The following is a 22461-nucleotide window of genomic DNA, read 5'->3' as shown; positions in this document are numbered from 1 at the left end:
ATGGTGAGTACTGTCCTGTGAGACGTTATCCCGCGCCTTCTCGACTTGTTCATGTAGGTCTGTAAGACTTGTTGGTTGATGAGTCGCACGAGTCACTTCTCGTCCCATCGTGTCCCACATGTGCTCAATTGGAAACAAGTCCAGAGATTGTGCTTGCCAAGGAAGTTGCTGCACGTCTTGCAGAGCAGTTGAGTTTCACGGACAGTGTGAGGGCGAGCATTATCCTGTTGGAACAACGCATCATCTTTCTGCTGCAAGAACGGCAAAATAACGGGTCCAACAACATTCTTCACGTACCGAGCGCTGGTTAGCGTCCCATCCAGAAACACCAAAGGTGAACGAGAGTTGTAGCTTATCGCACTCCAGACCAAGAGCCTGGGATGTGGCCAATGTGTCTTGGACGAATGCATTCTACGAGATAGTCCTCACTAGGTCTACGTCGTACACGCAAACGACCATCACTTGCATGCAGGAAGAATCTGTTTTCATCGCTGAAGACCACGACGCGCCATTCCATCTTCCAAGCGATCCTCTGACGGCACCAATCGAGCCGCGAACGTCGATGCCGTGGCGTGAATGAAGGAGGAGCTACACTCATCTGTGCCCGTAGTCTCGCTGCTAATAGCCGGTTTGCAACAATTCGTGTTGACTCGTATAGGCTGACAAGCCCTCTTATCTGTCCTGTGGTAGCTGTACAATCTGCCAATGCTGCCCTTAGAATACGATGATCTTTGCGGACGTCTGTGCTGCGTGGATGTCCAGAACCTCATCTACGGGTGTGAGGATGTTCAATAGCAGCATCGTTGCACAACTGAAGCAGCACGTCCATCTTGTGCGGCAGTTCTGCGAAAGGACCATCCCGCCACTCGGGAGGCCGCAATTGGCTTTAGGAAGCACGAGTGCGTCTCTGTGACATGGTTAACTGTCTGCCTCAGACGCTTACACCACAATGAGTCTTTTGGGGCTGAGCATTCCCTGTTAAAGGGTAACCATGATCAGTACATCTACTATCCCATAAGTGGCATTTGCCGTCATCGGATCAAAATCGACGTCGTCTTTCCAGGTGTACTATTTTTTTCCAGTAGTGTATATTCAGCTGCTATCATGTACCCGCACCCAAAATATTAATCGTAGTGTTCCGCTTCCAGTGAAGTTCCATGTCCCTATTACATTACTAACAACCTAACATCAAGTTTTGGACATCAGTTTTATTACAAAGACGGTACATTTAACTCTAAGAGGTTGTAAGAAAACGCTGGAAGATCTACATAGGGATATTTTTCCCCAAAACCATGCAATTCAGAGTTATGTTAATTTAATTTATTAAAGTAACCTGATTCATACAGAACATTGCAAATCATGCGTAAGATATTTATATGTTGAGACTTCACATACGAATAGTGAATTTAAAGTCTTGCCGACATCTGGCTCAATAGAGCTGGCAAATTAAATTCCAGTGGATTGACTCCATCCCTGAAGTGCAATTCTGGATGGCGGCTGCCATAACTTTTCCAGTGGACTCAAAACGTTTTCCCGCTACAGGGGACGTCAGAGGATGCCAAATCTGATGAATGAGGTGGATGTGCCAACAATTCGTATTCCAAATTCCTCTGTTCGTAATTCCTCAGGTTTACTCTTTGTGGCCAGCTGCACTGCCCAGATGAAAGTGTTCTTTTTTTCCTTTTGTAATCTGTTTCTGCACTGAGGTATTTTTTCATCCACCTAATCTAGAATACTGGCATAGCATTCATAGTTAGCACCAGATCGCTGCGCTCCATACATAATGTTGTCTAAATTTATGAGTTATTGTTTTATTCTTTGCATGATAATCAAAGGGAGGAATTAATTTTGCCTCCCGTAATACACTGCCCATAAATTTACCAACAGATGAAATAGACGTCGCCCTTTTTGATGCAGAGCACCTCTACCTACCCTTCATTTGGACTGCTGTTCCGTCTATGGCGTGAAGTGATGGACCCATATACACTGTGTGATCAAAAGTATCCGGACACCTGGCTGAAAATTACTTAACAAGTTCGTGGCGCCCTCCATCGGTAATGCTGGAATTCAATATGGTGCTGGCCCACCCTTGATGACAGCTTCCACTCTCGCAAGCATACTTTCAATAAGGTGCTAGAAGGTTTCTTGGGGAATGGCAGCCCATTCTTCACGGAGTGCTGCACTGAGGAGAGGTACCGATGTCGTTCGGTGAGGCCAGGCGCGAAGTCGGCGTTCCAAAACATCTCTAAGGCGATCTATAGGGTTCAGATCAGGACTCTGTGCAGGATAGTCCATTACAGGGATGTTATTGTCATGAACCACTCCGCCACAGACCGTGCATTATTAAAAGGTGCTCGATCGTGTTGAAAGATGCAATCGCCATCCCCGAATTGCTCTTCAACAATGGGAAGCAAGAAGATGCTTAAAACATCAATGTGCTGTGCTGTGATAGTGCCACGCAAAACAACAGCCTGTGCAAGCCCCCTCCATGAAAAACACGACCACACCATAACACCACCGCCTCCGAATTTTATTGTGGCACTACACACGCTGGCAGATGACGTTCACCGGCAATTCGCCATACCCATACCCTGTCATCGGATGCCACATTGTGTACCGTGATTCGTCACTCCACACAACGTTTTTATACTGTTCAATCGTCCAATGTTTACGCTCCTTAGACCAAACGAGGCATCTTTTGGCATTTACCGTCGTGATGTGTGGCTTATAAGCAGCCGCTCGACCATGAAATCCAAGTTTTGTCACCTCCCGCCTAACTGTCATAGTACTTGCAGTGGATCCTGATGCAGTTTGGAATTCCTGTGTGATGGTCTGGATTGACGTCTGCCTATTACACATTAAGACTCTCTTGAACCGTCGGCAGTCGCTGTCAGTCAACAGACGAGGTCGGCCTGTACGCTTTTGTGCTGAATGTATTCCTTTAGGTTATCACTTCACTATCACAACGGAAACAGTGGACCTAGGGATGTTTAGGAGCATGGAAATCTCGCGTACAGACGTATGACACAAGTGAGACCCAATCGCCTGACCACCTTCGAAGTCCGTGAGTTTCGCGGAGCGCCTCATTCTGCTCTCTCACGATGTCTAATGACTACTGAGGTCGCTGGTATGGAGTACGTGGCAGTAGGTGGCAGCACAATGCACCTAATATGAAAAACGTATGCTTTTGGGGGTGTCCAGATACTATTGGTCACATAGTGTGTCATGCGAAGTATCATATGGGCACGCCAAATTAGTTGTTGTTTCTCCTGTACCACACAAAATTTGACTCTGTGAAGCAAAATTGCAAGCTGATACGGTGCTGGTTCACTTTCGTAGCTCAGTGGTCAGCGTAGATAGTTACTATTCTGAAGACCCGGGTGCGATTCCCGATACTGAGACGGATTCTTCCTTTGTGGAAGGGCTGGTGTGGGGTGTACTCAGCCTCGTGACGCGAACTAACGAGATACTTGACCGAATAGTAGCGGCACAGAGGTCTATAAAGTCTGCAAAACGGTCAGGAGAGCGGAATGCTGACCACATGCCCCTACATACCGCATTAGAATGTCACAGCAAGGTAGAGAATGGCCGGTAGACATCCCGTGGGTCTTCACAGCCTGGCAAAGAGCTTCTTGACGCACTGCTTAACATGGTAGCTTGCATCGGTAAGAAATATAATAATGTAAGGAAGAGGTATGCGATAGTAAAGGATTTCCAGTCGAAGACGTGGATTTAGGAATGATCCTTATTCAATGAAAAGGAGGCTTTCACACACAAGCTCAACTAAAACAATAATAAATCTGTCGGCCAATGTTCATCTCATTATCTGACGAGCATTGCAAACTTTTATTTTCCCGTTTGTCCCCCAGGTCCTTGTTGACGGTTCATAGTGGACCGATGCCTCTATGCATGAGGGTAGATTAACTGAAATTCTAAAATTAACTTGACATTTATAATCAGGAAAAGTGATTACTTGCGCACTATCGTCTCAGCGCTTGGCATGACACGGCAGGAAAGATACTTTTGGCCGAATCGTGAGTGACTCTTATACTGGGAAAACTATAGTGAACAGTGATGCATCGTCGTGAGGGTTTTCGTATTTTGTGGAGAATTACCGGTACTATGTCGTACTCAGCCGCGCGGTGTGGCCGCGTGGTTGGAGGCGTCATGAATAGCGCGTAGCCTCCCGCCGGAAGTTCGAGTCCTCCCTCGGGCATGGGTGTGTTTGTTGTTCTTAGCATCAGTTAGTTTAAGTAGTGTGTAAGTCTAGGGACCAATGACCTCAGCAGTTTGGTCCCTTAGAAATTCACACACATTTGAACATTATGTTGTACTTACTTCGTCGCCGAGGTCCGGAGGTTCGAGTCTTCCCTCGGGCATGGGTGTGTGTGTTTGTCCTTAGGATGATTTAGGTTAAGTAGTGTGTAAGCTTAGGGACTGATGACCTTAGCAGTTAAGTTCTATAAGATTTCACACACATTTGAACATTTTTTGAACAACGCCGAGGTCATTAGAGACGGAGCTATAGCTCGGTTGGACGAATATGGCTCTTTTGTAGGTGCCATGACAACACTGCTTCAAATACTTCAGTGGATCCAAAGGAGCTATGTGCAGCTAACGGATGGGGATTTGAGCCCCTTTCCGGTCGCGGTGACCAAGAGGTTCTAGGCGCTTCAGTCCGGAACGGCGCTGCTGCTACGGTCGCAGGTTCGAATCCTACCTCGGGCATGGATGTGTGTGATGTCCTTAGGTTAGTTAGGTTTAAGTAGTTCTAAGTTCCATAATGCTCAGAGCCATTTTTGAGCCCCTTGAGAAACTACTACTCAGACGAAGCTAAATTAAAGCAAACCTCCGCGTTCTGAACCACATGGGCAGGCCGGGAACGATCGACCGCCATGTCATCCTCTGCCAATGGAGTCATTCGGATACCGTATGGTCCTCCGGGCGGTGTCGACTTTGCTGGCCTTGGAGCCGCCATTTTCTCAGTCAAGTAGCTCCTCAATTGGCATCAACAGCTGAGTGCACGCCCTCCCATCAAGTAAAAATCCCTGGCAGTATCAGCTATCGAACCCGGGTTCTCCGCATGGACACGCTGATCACCGCTGACCACATTAAAAAAAATTTTTCCCATCTTCCCTTCTAGCCCATCTCTTTCCAAAAATGCCCTCCATGCCTAGCTTCTACGCCATATCCTACGATTTCTTAAGACATAAAGTGTAATACTCGTCTTCAACGAAATAAACAAACACTGTTCCTCGCCGAACCAAACAGAAAAGCTCCTTCCCAAGGTTCAAACATGATACCTCTTCCGAAACAAACAGTACTACTCCTTCAAGAGAATAATACACCTCTTCTGAAGAAGGGAAGTTTTTTTTCTTTTACAACAATCCAAAATCCTCTTCTAGAGGCAAATAAGCTTCCTCTTCTAAAAAAAGAAAAACTGCTTCTCTTCCAAAACAAGGACCGCTTCTATTCTAAAATAAACTAGACTTCTCTTATTTGCCCAAACCAGACGAGTCTCCTTTTTCAGATCAGTGCTTCTTTTCTACGTGAACAAGACACCTATTCTAACCATAAACAAGGTTCCTATTTTAGAACAACCAAAACTTCCTCTCTAAGACTACCACGCTTTTCTTGTAAACTAACAGTTCTCCACTTTGAGAATGAATAAACAAACTCTTGTTCTAAAGTGAATCCTTCTGCTTTATCTAGAACAAAAAAGGCATCTCTCCTGAAACAAACCAGGATCATCGTTCCATACGAACGAGACTGCTCTAAATCAAACAACAATTTGTTCTAGAAGATAGAAGGCTCCCCTTTTGGAAGAACCAAAACTCTGTTCAATAACTTGGATCAGTATAGCAGTACAGCGCTCAAAAAATTGGCAAAATTATGTTTGTATTTCGAGCATTGCAGCAGTTTGTTGTGCTCCACTATCAGGTAATACCGGTAATCTTCGAGAATGAATACGGATTTCTTGCTAATTTAGAAGTTGGTATAACTGGCTAAGAGCCAGATAAATGCATTGTTTTCCGTTCTTGGATAAAAGAACTTTTCCAGGAATAGAACCGTAGTACGTGGATAGCGAAGTACGCGTTAAGCTTACCTTTTTATTTCGTCCCCCGCCAAATGTCATACTTCTCACAGCATATTAAGCGATCACTTGTCGTATCCTCTACGTTACAACGAGTACATATTTGCGAGGGGCTAAGTCCTACTTTATATAGCTTGCCGTTTGTGGGAATCTTTTGGTGGATAATCCTGTGCCACACAGATCGTGCTTTTGAATTGACTGGTGGGTTGTGGTGGTTGGCCCATATCGTTTTCCAGTCCCTACAGTTATTTTCAGTTTCAAATTTTCTCGTGTACTGTTAGTATAGCGCATTGTATATCTTCCTATTTGTTGGATATTTTTTTACAACTGATTTTTCTACATAACTATACTCCATGAAGAATGTGCGTAGGTGTCTTAGATGGGAATTCATGCGGTTCTCTACTTGATGGCTTTATCTTGTATGATTTAGCTTGTAAATCTTCTTTGAAAGTGTTGAAGATGATGAAGCATGATGCATAGGAAGATGGCTGTACAGTCTGCTCTGATATTTACAAGTTGTAACACTCTGTTTCACAGTTCTGCACAAACCACCTAACAGATATGTTCATTCTGCGTACCATATTCGCACTGGAATTGGAAATATTTGTGCTAGATGCCATATTTTCGGCAGCGCCACAGTATTTTTTACATTGTATCAAATTCTCTGAGGGAATACCTTTGCAGTCTCCCGCGTATAGCTCACAGCCATATTCTCCTGTTGACTGCGCTAGCGCGCTGTAGATGTTCTGTGAAATGCGGGCCTAAAGTGCGCGTCATTTATGTTGGCGGCCGAGTTTAGGTTCGTTCTGCGCATCTGACGTCACAAAACACAGTCTGCCAATGAACGGAGAACGACGTTGCCAGATCTCGACTGCAGTGCATAGCATGGACGAGTGTCTTCAGTTTCAGTGATGTTCAGTCATAAATAAAGTAATAGAACAAAAGCGATGTCTTGATAGCAGACTTCCTTTTATAGAAAGTTTGGAAAAAGCATTCTTTTTACCAATTGCTTCATATTCTATTAATTAATTAAACCAAACAAGCAATAAGACTCCTAATTCAGGCGATAGCAAGGAAAGGTGCTTGTATCAATTTCACGAACCGCTTTTTCGCAATAAAGAACAGCAATAATTGTTTATTTCCTATTGTACTTCGCCGAAGCGTGAGTAATTCACAGTCATACCAACAGTGTTTGTCAGTATTTTGCGTGACGTGTTGCAGTCCTCATGGCATTCTGTCGTCAGATGTGCTGTGTTAGTGTAACAGTGAAGGTGTTGCGCTTCTAAGTGAGCCGGCATGGTAGCTCAGCGTGTTCGGACAGAGGGTTACGTATCCTTTGTAATAAAAAAACTGAGTTAACCGATCATCAACGAACTTAATCGGATGTCTTACGACGTCCGCCCCGAGTAGATACAACGAACAAACGCGGACAAAATGAGAATTAAAAAAAAAAAAAAAGAGTGAAAGGTTAAGAGTTCAAACCTTGTGCACTGCTTAATATTTACATTATTTAAAAACAATATCGAAGTGCCTTACTTCACGAATTATGTTCGTTTGAATGCAATTTTTTTGAAATTTCTAGTGCTTTGTCTCTTCATTAACCCTTTCGCTGCTGCAGACACGTGCTCTCCGCATTCCGCGCTGTGCGCGATTTTGTCATCACCGCACTGCTCGCCTGTGCAGACACATGGTGTTCCCACTGCTTTGACATACTTATCATTCGATTTCACAAAAACTATTTGGCCCAAAAATTTGATTTTTACACGTCTTCTTGACTGATACCTTCCCCCCATAAATGGCTTAATTTTGTTTCGATGTTCAACGCAGTTATTATGCAGCATTACATGTAGTAATTTTATATGAAATTTAGGTATCTTGTCCACATTTCACTCTCAACATCGTGGCAACTAAAATCGACCATACGGAAAGTATGCTCTATGGACTTTTACCTCTGCAAACTCTTCAAAATTTTGTGCAATGGTTTACTATATTTAATGCTACATAATAACTGCGTTGAACATCGAAACAAAATTAAGTCATTTATGGGGGGAAGGTATCAGTCAAGAAGACATGTAAAAATCTAATTTTTGGGCCAAATAGTTTTTGTGGAATCGAATGATAAGAGTGTCAAAGCAATCGGAACACGATGTGTCTGCACAGGCGAGCACTGCAGTGACAGAATCGCGCACAGCGCGGAATGCAGGGAGCGCGTCTTTGTAGCAGCGGAAGGGTTAATGCGGCCGTGGTGGCTTTATTTCATGAACTGCGCGCTCCCCCCTAATCGTAAGCTAGCGAACTATGCTATACTATGGCGCTGCTTCTATTGGCGCGTGCGTCGTGTGCAACTGGCAACGCAGCAATCTCCCGCGTCTGGGCGGGCATGCGCGAGCCGCCAAGATAAAAGAATTGAACTATAGTATCTTCATAGTCTCAGAGGCTCCTATCCAATCAGTTATAATGCTATTTGCGTCAGGCCCTATATTCATAATTCTAGATTTTCGTATGTTTTAATGCTGCAGCAGAGCCTTTGCAGAAGCTGCCAAATAGTTCCCGGATATTTGCTGTAACTTTGTTGTGTATTGCTAATATGCTGACATCCTCAGCGTAAGCACACACTGTTAATTTTTCTCCTTGATGTGGCAGCTAAATAGTTTCTCGGTGAATAATTGCAAGTAACGGCTCTAAAGCACAAGCGATCAATAACAAGAACAATGGCCAAGCCCTGTCTGACCGAAATGTTTATCTTGGTCAGTTTGCTTATGATTCCGTTTATCTGAATTCTTGACGAGACGTCATGTATTACCGCGAGAATGACATTGCATAAATCTTCAAATAAACCCCTTTTTCAGAGTCTTCACTTAGGTAATTATGGTTTATACGATCAAATATTTTGTGAAAATAAAGCGACAGAATTGCCGATTTAACGTTAGCAGCATGCAAAACTGCTACCGCAACTCTGAATGATAGCGCATGAATGATAGAACGTTTGTTCCCAACACAGGTCCGATATTTGGCGAAAAGTTCTTTTGATAAGGGTTTCATTCTTCCCGCAAATATCTTAAAATCAGAATTAAGTGGAGTTAATGGTCTATATTTTTCGATGTTTTCCTTTTCAGCCTCTTTAGGAATCGTGGCTATAAGCCCTTCTCGAATTTCAGCAGGAACGTGACTCGTATGTAGCATCTGATTACTCATTGCTGTATATGGATTTTTCAGTATATCCCAATATTACACACAAAATTCTAAGTGTAGGTCGTCAGGGCCAAATGTCTTGTTCTTGGAGCTCCTTTTGATGACGTCGAACACCTCTTGCTCGGTGATTTGCTCCTAGGATGCATTTTCATCTTCTCTGACACCTTCCTTAAGGAAGTTTATCATCTTTTTGGCTTCGTTCTCGTCTGTCAGTTATTCTACGTATAATTTTGACAGATCTTCTGCCATTTTCTTCAGTATTTATCACTGGGTCGTGACACTTCTTCCATCAGATATTTTTATTTCGGATATCAATTTTCTCTTCGCGTTACGCCTTTCTTGGACGACATGGTAAGTAGTAGAAGTTTGGGCTTGTGTTATGGAATATTCTTTAGCACTCAGCTGGTATCCAAACATTTCCTTCACTATAAGTCTGACTAGTTTCGCCTTTATTTTCATAATATCTTTTGAATATTTAGTAATGTCATTTTTCTTGTATAAGTCTCTCAGGACGTGGAACAGAAGTTCTGTTTAACTGTTTTCGCATTCGCATATAGTTCGAGCCGAATGCATTAATGATCTTCTGATTTTTGGTTTCGCGTATTTTATCCACTATTGTGTTATATTTGCGTAGCTTTCCATCTGCCTCCTGCATTGTTACCAGTGACGCTGTACGTCATAGAGATAACCGTCGTGACATACCTCCTAGGTATCACTAAACCTTTATTGTAAATAAGGTTGCCAAATTTTTCGCTACGCTTGCAGTTCGGGGCTGATCTTCCGTCAACAAAACACAGTTGAAATCTCCTGCTATAATAATGTCGTCATAAGGCGATACTAGTATGCTGAGTGTTTCAGTTTTATCGAAGTGTTTCCGCTTGTTTTTGAGACCGATGTGCTGAATTTCCAGAAGATTCGACCGCTATAAATATTCTGGCTATTTAGATTTATTTTACAGTGGTAAGTGCTGTGATCCGAAAAACATAGTAGCCAAATTTCTGTACCAGTCAGTTTAGACGGTATGTTGCGGGACATGTACATGCGGTCTAGCTTGCAGGCTGATTGGTCTGTTACTGATGTGTACCCGGGATGCCGACGTGACATATTTCCTAGGTATCCCTAAATCTTAATTGTAAATAAGGTAGTCAAAGTTTTCGCTATGGTTGCAATTCGGGACTGATCTTCCGGTGACAAAACACAGTTGAAATCTCCTGCTATAATAAGGTCGTCATAAGGCAATCCTAGTATGCTGATTGTTTCAGTTTTATCGAAGTGTTTCCGTGGTTCCCTGTTTTGATTTACGGGTGGCGTGTACAAATTAACAGTACGTATTCCTGTCATTACACAAAATATGCCTCGGCCATTGTCAGGAAATTTAAGTTGCGTCACTTCAATGCCTTCTTTGTTTATTATAGCAATTCCAGCGGCGCAGCTGTTCCAGAAGATTTGAATTGTTTCATATCTGTATATTTTATTTAGCTATCGTGGAATAACTTCTTGCACTAAAGCTATGTATCGACCGCCGCTGCATTTTACTTCACGTTCGCTTTGTGTTCTGCAGATACTGCCACAGGGCCACAGAGGCGGACACTCCTGGAACACCCGGGATAAAGTGGTGTCTACAAGATTCTTGGGCTTTTCCAACTTCGTATCATTTCGAAAGACGGTCCCCAGTAACTGAACGACGTCACATCTAGTCAAATATCGCTGATATTATACTCAAAGAATATGGAGGAAGTTCACAGGACATTTGTTCATGCTTTGATTCAGCTGGAAACCATTCTATCAAACATTTGCAATGAGTTATTTTCATGTAAACGGCAGCACTACAGTGAGTTATCTCTACCCAACCTTACTAATTCACATATGATGTTTGAAAGCGGGTTGCCGTTTAACGCAGTTTGTACGGGAGTAATTATAGTGATTACGGATCAGGTGCTGTGAATAGCTGCAGAACTGAGACAAGTAGAACTCTCGACTATGAAAAACCCGAAAAACGGCGTTTCACAGCTCACTGTCGGCCAAAGCGAAAACTGAGAGGATGGCGTGCATTATGTACAGAAAATTCAGTAAGGTATCTCATTCGTGTATTAAGAATTTCTTCGCACACTTGATTAAGACAAAGGAAATGCACGGGTCAGAAGCTTAAAAAGAAAGCACGAAGTCTGCGCCTACGAGTTTAGCTCCCTTCTGTTGAAGGGTGCTTCGTTAGTTCCCCTTGCCGAGTCACTTCACCCAATTACCACAACTACTCGTACTGGACAAGTGCGGGCTCCGTGTCATCGCCCTTGTTTCGAATTAGACAACGAGAACAATCTGTCTGAGAGTCATGGAGCGATCAATTTCCAGTGAAGAATATTTTGACTTTTAGTATACGTTTCGCAAGAAGACTGTACAAGGCCCTGTACAGCCAAGCAACACTTCCCAGCTTCGACAAGCTGTGTTTGAGTGCTTTGCTTATGCAAAATAGCCATCCCACTCGCCTCAGCTGATTTTCGTATCTCTAACGCACTGGGTGGAAAGAGGTTTCTTTCTGTGAAAGTCATCTGCCATGCCGTGTGTGAGGGGCAGTTATTTATTTGCATGTTCCGTGGATCGTATTTGCGACGCCTCGCTGCATTTGGGAACGTATCAGAAGGCTACAAATGAGATACATTTTCTGCCCAAAAACATGGCTTCAGTTGGTTATTTAGATTAATGGATATTTATTTTAATCTGCGATAAGATCTAAGAAATGTAATCCGACCAAATAAAGATATTATCTATCCATAAACTAATGTATGGCGTAAGAGGAGCTGTCAAGCAGCAATGATATCGATTTCTTTTGAAAAGTTTCATTGTTTGAGAGCACTTTCCTTCACAAAGGAGGTGGTCAGTTGTTCTAATGGTGGCATTCTTTGCTCTTTCCGGAGCAAGATTAAGGTCAAGTTTCGGTAATAGAGGCTATTGTGGATTCCCGACGATGAGACTACGCTGGCTAGTCCACGCGGTGAATATCGTCATCTGTAGGAAATTCATTCGCCAGAACGACTTGACACGAATGGGAAGTAACTTCTCTGCATAGAAAGTCTGGATCAACTGCACTAGAGATAAGTCATATATGTATGTGGCTGTGGTAAGCCTACCTATCTCTGTACGTGTAAGCGCTAACAATATTCCACAGACAACCAATGAAGATGTGAAGCTGCAACAGTTTGACTCTTTCCCAGACCAGATGCCCACCACGACCACGACACGACGACGACAAGACGACGACGACGATGACGACGACCACCACCACCACCACCAAATTGGTCGCTTTTCAAAATTCCCTTATCATTGTATCGGTTACTACTTTAGTTTCAGATGCATGTGCGAAGGCAGAAATTGATCTGTGGAAATCAAATTCCTCCGTTCTTTGATGGTACGACTGAAACACTGGGGATATAATGCACCAGTCTTTATCATACCCATTCGCTTAGGGAAGAACGTATTTTCTATGAAGATAGCTCAATTCAGTTTCGCAGGAAAATCTTACAAGGGGACCATGAGACCTGTTAATCACAGATTTTGATGGGTCTTAGACATGTTGTAGAAAGACCTGTAGTGAGAGCTATCGGCTTTACCGTTTCCGGGAAAATCGATGTCGAAGTGTTATTTATGTGCATCTCCTATATCTGTAATGTTACCGCTGTTTCGGCCAGCGAGCATAGTGCAGCGACTAAGGTTCACAGCTACGACAATTTACAACTACAATACCGATCGTTTCTACAACTAGATTACTGTGTTTTACCTGACGCCCTTCCTGTTGTTTCCTTAGATCCCTCTAACCTAAAAAACCGCCTAGTCCCTTCCCCACAGCCCCCGCTACCCGTGTAGCCGCTTCCTGTGTGCAGTGGACTTCTGACCTATTAAGCGGAACCCGGACATGATACGGGATTTGGGGTGCATATCATTAAAACAAAGTCGTTTTTCGTTGCGGCGGAATCTTCACACAGAATATCAGTCACCAACTCTCTCCTCAGAATGCGAAAATATTTTGTTCACGCTGATCTGCAAAGGGAGAAACGATCATCATAATAAAACAAGGGAAATTAGAGCTAGCACGGAAAGATATAGATGTTCCTTTTTTCCACGCGATGTTCGAGATTGTGGCAATAGGGAATTATTGTGAAAGTGCCAGGCACTTAAGTGTGATTTGCAGAGTATACACGTGGATATAGATGTAGATGCTTAAGTTTTACACAATTACGAGTATCCAGAAGTGATACTACTTCCTGATTCGCAAATTTCATTTCGTTAATAGCTTACTCTAAACGAAAATACTTGAACTGGACTTCTTCCCATACTTCCCCATCAGGAAGCAGTGACTGTTGTCTTTTTGTTACGATTCAGTAGTACGTAGTGTGTGAACACGTAGAAAGGTCGAATATTATCTCTATTTTCACCAGAGAGGAGACGGTGTTTGCGGAATCCTGTTTTTGCCCGCTGTGGCGTAGGGAGGGGAGTTGGGTCTCCTCCGTTTATGGTTTTGTGAAGCCTTCCCGATTAAAGGAACTTCTTAAATTTACGCACAGCTTCCTATGGTGAAATATAACTTACCTAGTGTTGTTCTCTCGTGCCTGCGGCTCCATAGCTGTTTGTCTGAAACGAGATGCTATACTAAGGAAAAATCAAGGTCGGTGTTCATTTGTTTCTTGAATTTGTTACAGAATTCTGAGGTGACTTGCATTTGAAATTTTTATATGCAATGACGCAGTCCAAGTTGCCTCAGCTGCTTGATCCTCTAGGACACAAAAGTGAAGCACGTTGTGCTGTGTCATGATGAGAGCTAAATTAAAGTTCTCGCTAAAAAAATGCTTTCGAGTTTCGATACCCAGTGAGCACTTAATTGCATGCTCATTTATTCGACGACGGAGGAGTAAAGATGAAAATTTCACAGCATGTGCCGAAATGTTACTGTTACAAGTGTAATACTTACTCTCAAGTTACGCTTGCTATCCGGGACAGCACAATTTGAGGATGCAAGTGGGTAGCGTATACACTCATAAGAACCAAAAGCTGCTGCCCAAAGCTTACACCAATGTTGTACCCTTCAAAACACTGTTAAGTGAGAGACAGAGCATACTGCTCTTCGTAAATTTTCCCACCGCAGATGACGTTAGGGCAGACACTAACAAGCAGCGATATGTAGTACTGAACCAGCTTGTGGTTAAACGATGATACGAGACAAATATCACAGAGGAGAAATGCTGGATCGTTTCTGAGGACCTTGGTTGAAATACCGATCTGATCATCTCTGCCAGTAATTTCCTTGAAATTTCTCCTGAATACTGAGCTGGGCTCTTCAACTGTGTCATTCCTCCACATAACTTTTCAAATTTGTAGCTAGTGCTCTGTATCTTCCTTACCTTCTTTTTAAGAAACAAGAAAGGGAAGTAATAGTTTACGTTAACCCAAAAGGGAAAAAAACGAACAAGGAGAAAAAACGAAAAACATAGAAACAATGCAGGTATACTAAGAAAATACAACAGACGCATGATATGTTAAGCATAGCCTACTGTTAGTTTAGTAAATATAACAGACGAGTGATATGTTAAGCATAATCTACTGTTAGTTTCTTTAAGTTTCCTGTGTTCAGGAAAGCAATGAAACTAATTACTTACGATACATTACCTGTTCTATTTTGCATATACTCCCGCATCCAACATCGAAATCTCCTTCAGTATCATTCTGCAACAGAACGAACAATGAGCTGAAATATAGTGTGATTTGAACTATAACACTGTTTAATGCACAATGCTGTAATTACACAACACATCGCTGAAACCTGTCCTAAAAACATGACAATTGGGCGATTTGTTGGTTGCTTCCGTCAAGTTCACTAAACGTTCTATCAAAATATGAACACCTCCGTTATTAGACGCAAAAATTACAAATGGAACGTAAATAATACTTCAGGAACACTCTCGCAAACGATCGGGCAACCTAAGACATTAATGGACGTCTGAGAACATGTAGACAACATTTTGAAAGACGTTTCATGGAAGGTAAAGTTATAAAATATAACACAAAATGTGCACATTAAATTAAAATAATGAAATTGTAATATTTTTTTGAGTTTAAATCTCACCACATAAAGTGTGCTAAATTAAAACTACTGGGCCTATTAGATACTGATGGCAAAATGGAGATAGTGTGCACTTGCGAAGCAGACAGCCATAAAACAATCTAATGTCAATATAATGTTCAACAATTAAAAAAAAGTCAATGTAACTGACGACTGTGGCCAGGAGATTAGTACTTGTTTCTCAGTACAGGTTACCTTCTACAGTAATTGAGATGAACCCGTTGATGATGGTTAAAAAACACTGAAAAACAGTAAAACTTGGTTATTTTGTTCAAAACAGCGTCCACAAAATATTTCAGGATCACAGTAGGCAGTTCAGAACCAAAGACTAGTAAAATGGCGAGAGAGGTTAATATAATACTTACATAAGGAGTTTTTAGTGTAGCCATGCAGACGAAAACAGCAAACTACTATAATGATAATTATTACTTCAGATCAGTACGGTCACAACCGAGTGAAAGAAATTTCTCTTGTCATACGTGTTTCATCTTTATTTATTGCAAGGCATCTTCAGTGGCCTGGAATACATACATACTTGTGTTTAAACTATTTTGCTTTCCTCTTTGGAATTATGTATTGAGGTTACAAACGGTTCTGACACTTTCTGCTTATCTTATGTAGTGATAGTATAAATTTCTACTTACAAATTTCGTAGATGCTGGTCTACATGCGCACATTTTATCGCTGTTCTTCTTCCCTTTCCGCCATAAGAAGTTTCGTTTTCACAGCACTAGGAAATTAACGTTTGTGTATTTTATGTTAATGTTTTGGATGGGGCTGAATTTTATTACCGATTGTTGAACGTGTCTTTGTGATGTTAGTGTTCTATGCGTGTGTGTGTGTTTGTTTCGGTATGAGTAGGTGATGATGCAAAAATTGTATTTTATTGTGTTTTTTCCGTCTGTACTCCAGACCACTGAAAATGCCTTTCAAATAATAAAGGCGAAGCACGTATGGTAAGAAAAAATGGTTTTATTCAGTTATAATTAGACGGATCTAAAGCAATAATTATCAACATAATATTACACGCAACTGAGGACTGCAAGACAACAAATACGAGGACGTGCTGAAAATTAATGCCTCCGAATGTTTTATTTAGAAACTCTTAAAGCTTTTTAAATAAAACAAATGTTATTAACCTTCTACATTTTTATTCTTCATGTTTACATATTTGTAGCCCCCTGCTGCTAGAGGGCTCCGAATTGTAGTGTGTAACATGGCGGTGTGTAAAGTAACTACGTCCGTGCGTGAGAAACAGCGTGCTGTAATCGAGTTTCGAATTCGAAGAGTTCGTCCACAGATAAAGCACCCTCTCCTTCAGTATGAAAATGCCAGACCACACACGAGCGCTACGACAGCTGCAACAATCTGACGCTTTGGGTTCACCCTCGTCGATCGTTCTCCACACAATCCCGACTTGGCCCCGCACGATTTTCATCTGTTTCCAAAATTTAAAGAACACCTCCGAGATGAGTCTGTGGTTCCAATAACAAAGTCAAACCTTCTACAGTGACAGTATCAATAAACTGGTCTCTCGTTGAGAGAACAGTGTTCGTCGCAAGGGTGACTATGTTTAGAAATAAATACGTAGACAAGAAAAATAAAGATGCAGACTGACTAGAGCCCGAATTTTATATAATCACATATTCTGTTCTTTTATGTGTAGTTGCAATAGAGCATAATTTTATATATTTTAATATTATTGCGGAATTATTATACATTTTCTTAAGTCCCAAACATTTTCGTTGCATAGCAAAAAAGGAAAAAAAAGTTTTATTGCTGTGTTTCTCATACTGTCGCCAACGCAGTTATACTCAAAGCTAGACGGCGGAAGTTCGATGCGGACAACAATGACTTATTTTAAACACTTTCCTTTCTCGTTCTCAAACGCTTCACAATGTGTAACAGCCAGTTGTGTTTAAATTAACCATGGCACCAGCTACATCTTCAGTGTCATCAAAGCTGAAAGCATGGATTTCTGTCGACAGTGATTTAAGCAGTGATGGTGAATTAGTCCTCTGCCAGACATGTGATAGACGTATAGAATGTTCGATGAAATCTCAAATTGATCAAAATTTACGAAGGAATCTACATATTAGGAATAAACAACGGATTTCTTCAAAGATACAGGTTCTACTTCCACAGTTGCAGGAACAGCCCACATCATCTAACAGTGAATTTTACAAAGAACAGTGTTTTGCGTTGGTTGCAGGGAACATAGCCTCGAACAAGCTTCAGGTACCAGAATTTAAATATTTGTTACTTAAATACTCCATCCGCAACATTCCCGACGAGTCCACTGTCAGGAAGAATTACCTGGATTCTTGCTATGTTGACATAGAAAAATCAGGGTTGACATTGGGAAATACTCTATATGAATTTCTGCTGATGAGACGACGGATGCTACCGGCCGTTCCATCGCTAATCGTAACTGTGGGAAAGGTGAAATCTGAGGCTGCATCTAAACCCTATTTAATTCATTGTAAAACTTTGGAGCCAACAAATAGTTCAACACTTGCTAGATTCATTAATGAGGGACTTAGGTTCTATGGCCGAATGACATAAAAGAAGAGATGGTCCTATTGACGTGCACAGATGCAGATGGATACACGTTGAAACTGGGAAAATCGATTAATGAATTTTATACCAAATTAGTGCATATTACATGTACGGTTGATGCATTAAAACGAGGTAGACATCAGTCCGCAGGAGTAAATACACTGATACCAGCAATGGAGAAGCGTTTGTTGAATTGTCCTCATCGTGCACAACGCAACAAGTAGCAGCTACCTGATGCACCTCTGCCTCCGGAAGCCAATGATATCAAGGTGTGCAACATGGACTGAAGCTATGAATTTTTACAGTAAGCGCTTTGAAGCTGTGACATCAGTGATGGGGGAACTTTTCTTATGATCCTGAAGCGCTTGTGACAAGCCCTCTCAACATTCAACAGCTCTAAAGTGATCATTTCAGTTTCATACACCACAAGTCACTTTAGCTGGCTTTCCAACTGTAACAAGAAACTGAAGACTTCAAGTATGCGTCTCCAAGAGACTGTGCGAATAATGGAAGTTGCAGTTCTGGAGGTCAGCGTGGTATCAGGTGAAGCGGGTGGTGTAGTTTCCAGAAATTTGCAATCTATGATGAATAAGAGCCCGGAATACTCTAATCTTGTTATTTTGTCTCGCCTATTTAATGGTGAAATTGTAGACCACTCTGAGAATATTATTTCTAGCACAATCCTGCTTTATACATATGCACCGTTGATTTCTTGTCCGCAGCTCGTGGTCGTGCGGTAGCGTTATCGCTTCCCACGCCCGGGTTCCCGGGTTCGATTCCCGGCGGGGTCAGGGATTTTCTCTGCCTCGTGATGACTGGGTATTGTGTGATGTCCTTAGGTTAGTTAGGTTTAAGTAGTTCTAAGTTCTAGGGGACTGATGACCATAGATGTTAAGTCCCATAGTGCTCAGAGCCATTTGAACCATTTGATTTCTTATGAAGTTGAGATATCTTCCTCTATTTAAAAGAACATATTCTCTGATAGAATACGGTGCTGGCAACAGAACGTTCGGAAAAGTATATCATAATTGACTGTGCACTCGTCCCAGAGTGACTTTAATACTTGAATAGGAGACACTTGCATTTTAGTACTTTGTAACAGAAGTGAACTAATTAAAAATTGACATAGGCATTTGACTAATCTACCTCTGAACTTACATTTTCTAGCAATATATATTAAAAATTGACATAGTTATTTGAGTAATCTACCTCTGAACTTAGATTTTCTAGCAAAATAATAACATTTTGGATTATATATATATATATGAACTGTTTCATTACATATTTATTCACATATTTTACCAATTACGGTTACAAATTTATGTACATATTTCGTGATTTGGTATTACATAAAATCAGGGCTCTATTAATCCTCGCAATACCGGGTGCCGCGTGCGATTAGCCGAGCGGTCTAGGGCGCTGCAGTCATGGACTGTGCGGCTGGTCCCGGCGGAGGTTCGAGTCCTCCCTTGGGCATGGTTGTGTGTGTTTGTCCATAGGATAATTTAGGTTAAGTAGTGTGCAAGCTTAGGGACTGATGACCTTAGCAGTTAAGTCCCATAATAAGATTTCACACACGTTTCACGTTTTGAATACCGGGTGGGGGAGGGTGTACTTCGTGCCCACCTTTTGAAATTATCGTAATCTAGTCTGATACATTCTATTTTAAAATTTTGAAAAAAAAAATTTTAATGGTATATTATTTCAGATTCCGTAACTACTTTAAATTATTCAGCAAAGCTTAACCCAAAAATTCAAGTCTTAATAGTGAATGTGACTTTTCGCAATAAAATGTCATATTCATATTTTCAAGTTCAGAATCCTTATTACGCATCTATATAAATTTAAAGGGTATGTTGTGAGTGAAAATCAACGACAATTAACAAAATTTGTACGTTTTTTGACATTTTTGTGGTGGTCGTAAAGTACCATCCCACTCGGTGCAACATTATGGTAAATGGATTGGTGTTGCTAAGATTGTGCTAAAAGATGATTCAAATGGCTCTGAACACTAAGGGACTTAACTTCTGAGGTCATCAGTCCCCTAGAACTTAGAACTACTTAAACCTAACCAACCTAAGGACATCACACACAACCATGCCCGAGGCAGGGTTCGAACCTGCGACAGTAGCGGTCGCGCGCTTCCAGACTGTAGCGCCTAGAACCGCTCGGCCAATCTGCAGTTTCTCTACTCTATTTATACATCAGTACTTATTTATAAATTACGTTATTAATAAAAGTTTAAAAAATTGAACGAAATTAGTTTTAGCTCAAAGACCCCCCCTTTTTTTTGGTATTACGCGTTGGCATTGCTAGAGTTAATAACGTTTATTTACTTAAAAAGCTTTAGATATTTTAACATAAAAAAAATTCGGAGGCAGTACTTTTCAGCACGTCCACATAGTTAATTATAGCGGATGACGTTTGTTTTCCGAAAATCGCGAGTCGCAAAGAAATATGAAACTTTTGACTATAATCTGTGGTGAAGCCCATGACGAGAGGAAGCCTGTTTTGAGGCAAGCGGAACGACGGCACGTGCTCGCTCCAGCCCGGAACGCCGGAAGCAGGCATTCAGGCGCGCCCCACGCCAACTTTGCCGTGTGTTGTACGGACGGAAATAAATCGCTGCTCGCAGATACTGCAACTCTGTCCACCTATCCACCACGGCTGGAACCCTGTCTACCTCATGCACCGGTGTTTAGCAGGGTTCCCGGTGTCTCCTTCCCTTTTAGCCAAGTTGCGTTTGAAATCGGCTTACTACGGGGTGTCCCATAATAATGTATACATACTTTGAAACTGAATCTCTCCTTTATTAAAACAGATAAAAATAATTTTTGTGCGTGGTAGCCGGCCAGTGTGGCCGAGCGGTTCTAGGGGCTTCAGTCTGGAACCGCGTGAACGCTACGTTCGCAGGTTCGAATCCTGCCTCGGGCATGGATGTGTGTGATGTACTTAGGTTAGTTAGGTTTAAGCAGTTCTAAGTTCTAGGGGACTGATGACCTCAAATGTTACGTTCCATAGTGCTCAGAGCCATTTGAACCATTTTTGTGCGTGGTAATTCGGAAGGCAGCGAAAAACGCTTTCATTTGTTGCAGGATTGGAAATAAACATGTTGTTATCGTTTGAAGAACTGAAGGGGATGTAGAGTGTTACTGGAAAGCAGAACATGTGAGCGAGGTTAGACGACGTTGGAAAGTTGAATATGGAACGCCACCACCTTCACGGTTAACAATTATAAGAATGTGACAAGTTTGAAGTCGATGGAACGATGTATGACGGGAAGAAGGGACGTACCGGAAGAAATGGACGTTCTACAGGCAACGAAAGTGTTGATGCAGCGATTCAAAAAAATGGTTCAAATGGCTCTGAGCACTATGGGACTTAACTTCGGAGGTCATCAGTCCCCTAGAACTTAGAACTACTTAAACCTAACTAACCTAAGGACATCACTCACATCCATGCCCAAGGCAGGATTCGAACCTGCGACCGTAGCAGTCGCGCGGTTCCAGACTGAAGTGCCTAGAACCGTTCGGCCACCGCGGCAGGCGCAGCGCTTCAGACGTATACTCACTCACTCACACACACACACACACACACACACACACACACACACACACACACACACACACACATCGGGAAACTCTACGAGGAAGTGTCCTCGTGAGACTGGGATCAGCAAAACCAATGTTTACAGAAATCTGTGGACTGGTAGATGGAAAGATTACATTCTGACACTTCTCCACACTCAGAACTAGAACGAACGCAATATGCGGATTGAATTTTGTGATTGTCTCATCAACATGTGTGAAGATGGTGAACGTTTCCAACATCTAATTCTTTGGTCTGATGAAGCGACTTTCAAACATAAAGGAACAACTAACTGAAATGACAACGTGTACTTGGCTAATGAAAATCCATACGTAACAGTAGAGTGGCATGTTTATCTACCAAGAGCATGTCTGTTGTGGTTTGTTGTCTGGAGGATTAATTGTGAGTAGCATATCTATGAGAATTCCAGTGTACTTTGTATACGTTGCGTGTTCTGACCCACTTGGTTTACATCACGTGACCCGGCTCAGTGACAGCCACGTCCCCTCTTACCCATCACGATACAAGCCACGGCCCCTATTTCTATCATATTTCAAGCCACACCTCCGTCCTACCTCATCTATAGCCAACCAGGACGTAGTACAAAAATGATATGTAAAAAGGCGCCAGTTATGCAGTAGAAAATTGCATAACCCTCAATTGAAAGTCAAAGACAGGCATTATTTCCTTGAAAGTCAAAGATATTTGTGCACACATACAGACCTCTGGCATAATAACGATGCATAAAAATTGTGTCAAGTTACGTTATTTCTGTGAAACTGAAAGATATTTATATACCTAAAATGACGCGTAAAAATGGTGTAAAGCTGCATAATTGCATTTAAAGTCAAACATATTTGAGAAGAATGGCGTACTCTCTCTCTCTCTCTCTTCTCTCTCTCTCTCTCTCTCTCTCTCT

At 42.0% G+C, this 22461-nt stretch overlaps 1 protein-coding gene across 1 annotated transcript in view; it reads right to left on the bottom strand.

Moving 5' to 3' along the window:
• The window catches only part of LOC126470562 (proto-oncogene tyrosine-protein kinase ROS), a 564149-nt gene that overhangs the window by 370673 nt on the left and 171015 nt on the right, over nt 1–22461 (bottom strand). Inside the window, exon 2 of the mRNA XM_050098499.1 lies at nt 14942–14998. Coding sequence (XP_049954456.1) covers nt 14942–14998 — 57 coding nt within the window. The remainder of the gene's footprint in view (nt 1–14941; nt 14999–22461) is intronic.

This window comes from Schistocerca serialis, chromosome 3, assembly GCF_023864345.2.
Source record: "Schistocerca serialis cubense isolate TAMUIC-IGC-003099 chromosome 3, iqSchSeri2.2, whole genome shotgun sequence".
Lineage (NCBI taxonomy): Eukaryota > Metazoa > Arthropoda > Insecta > Orthoptera > Acrididae > Schistocerca > Schistocerca serialis.
Note: the sequence above shows the minus strand (reverse complement) of the source record. Positions and strands in the feature narration are given on the sequence as shown.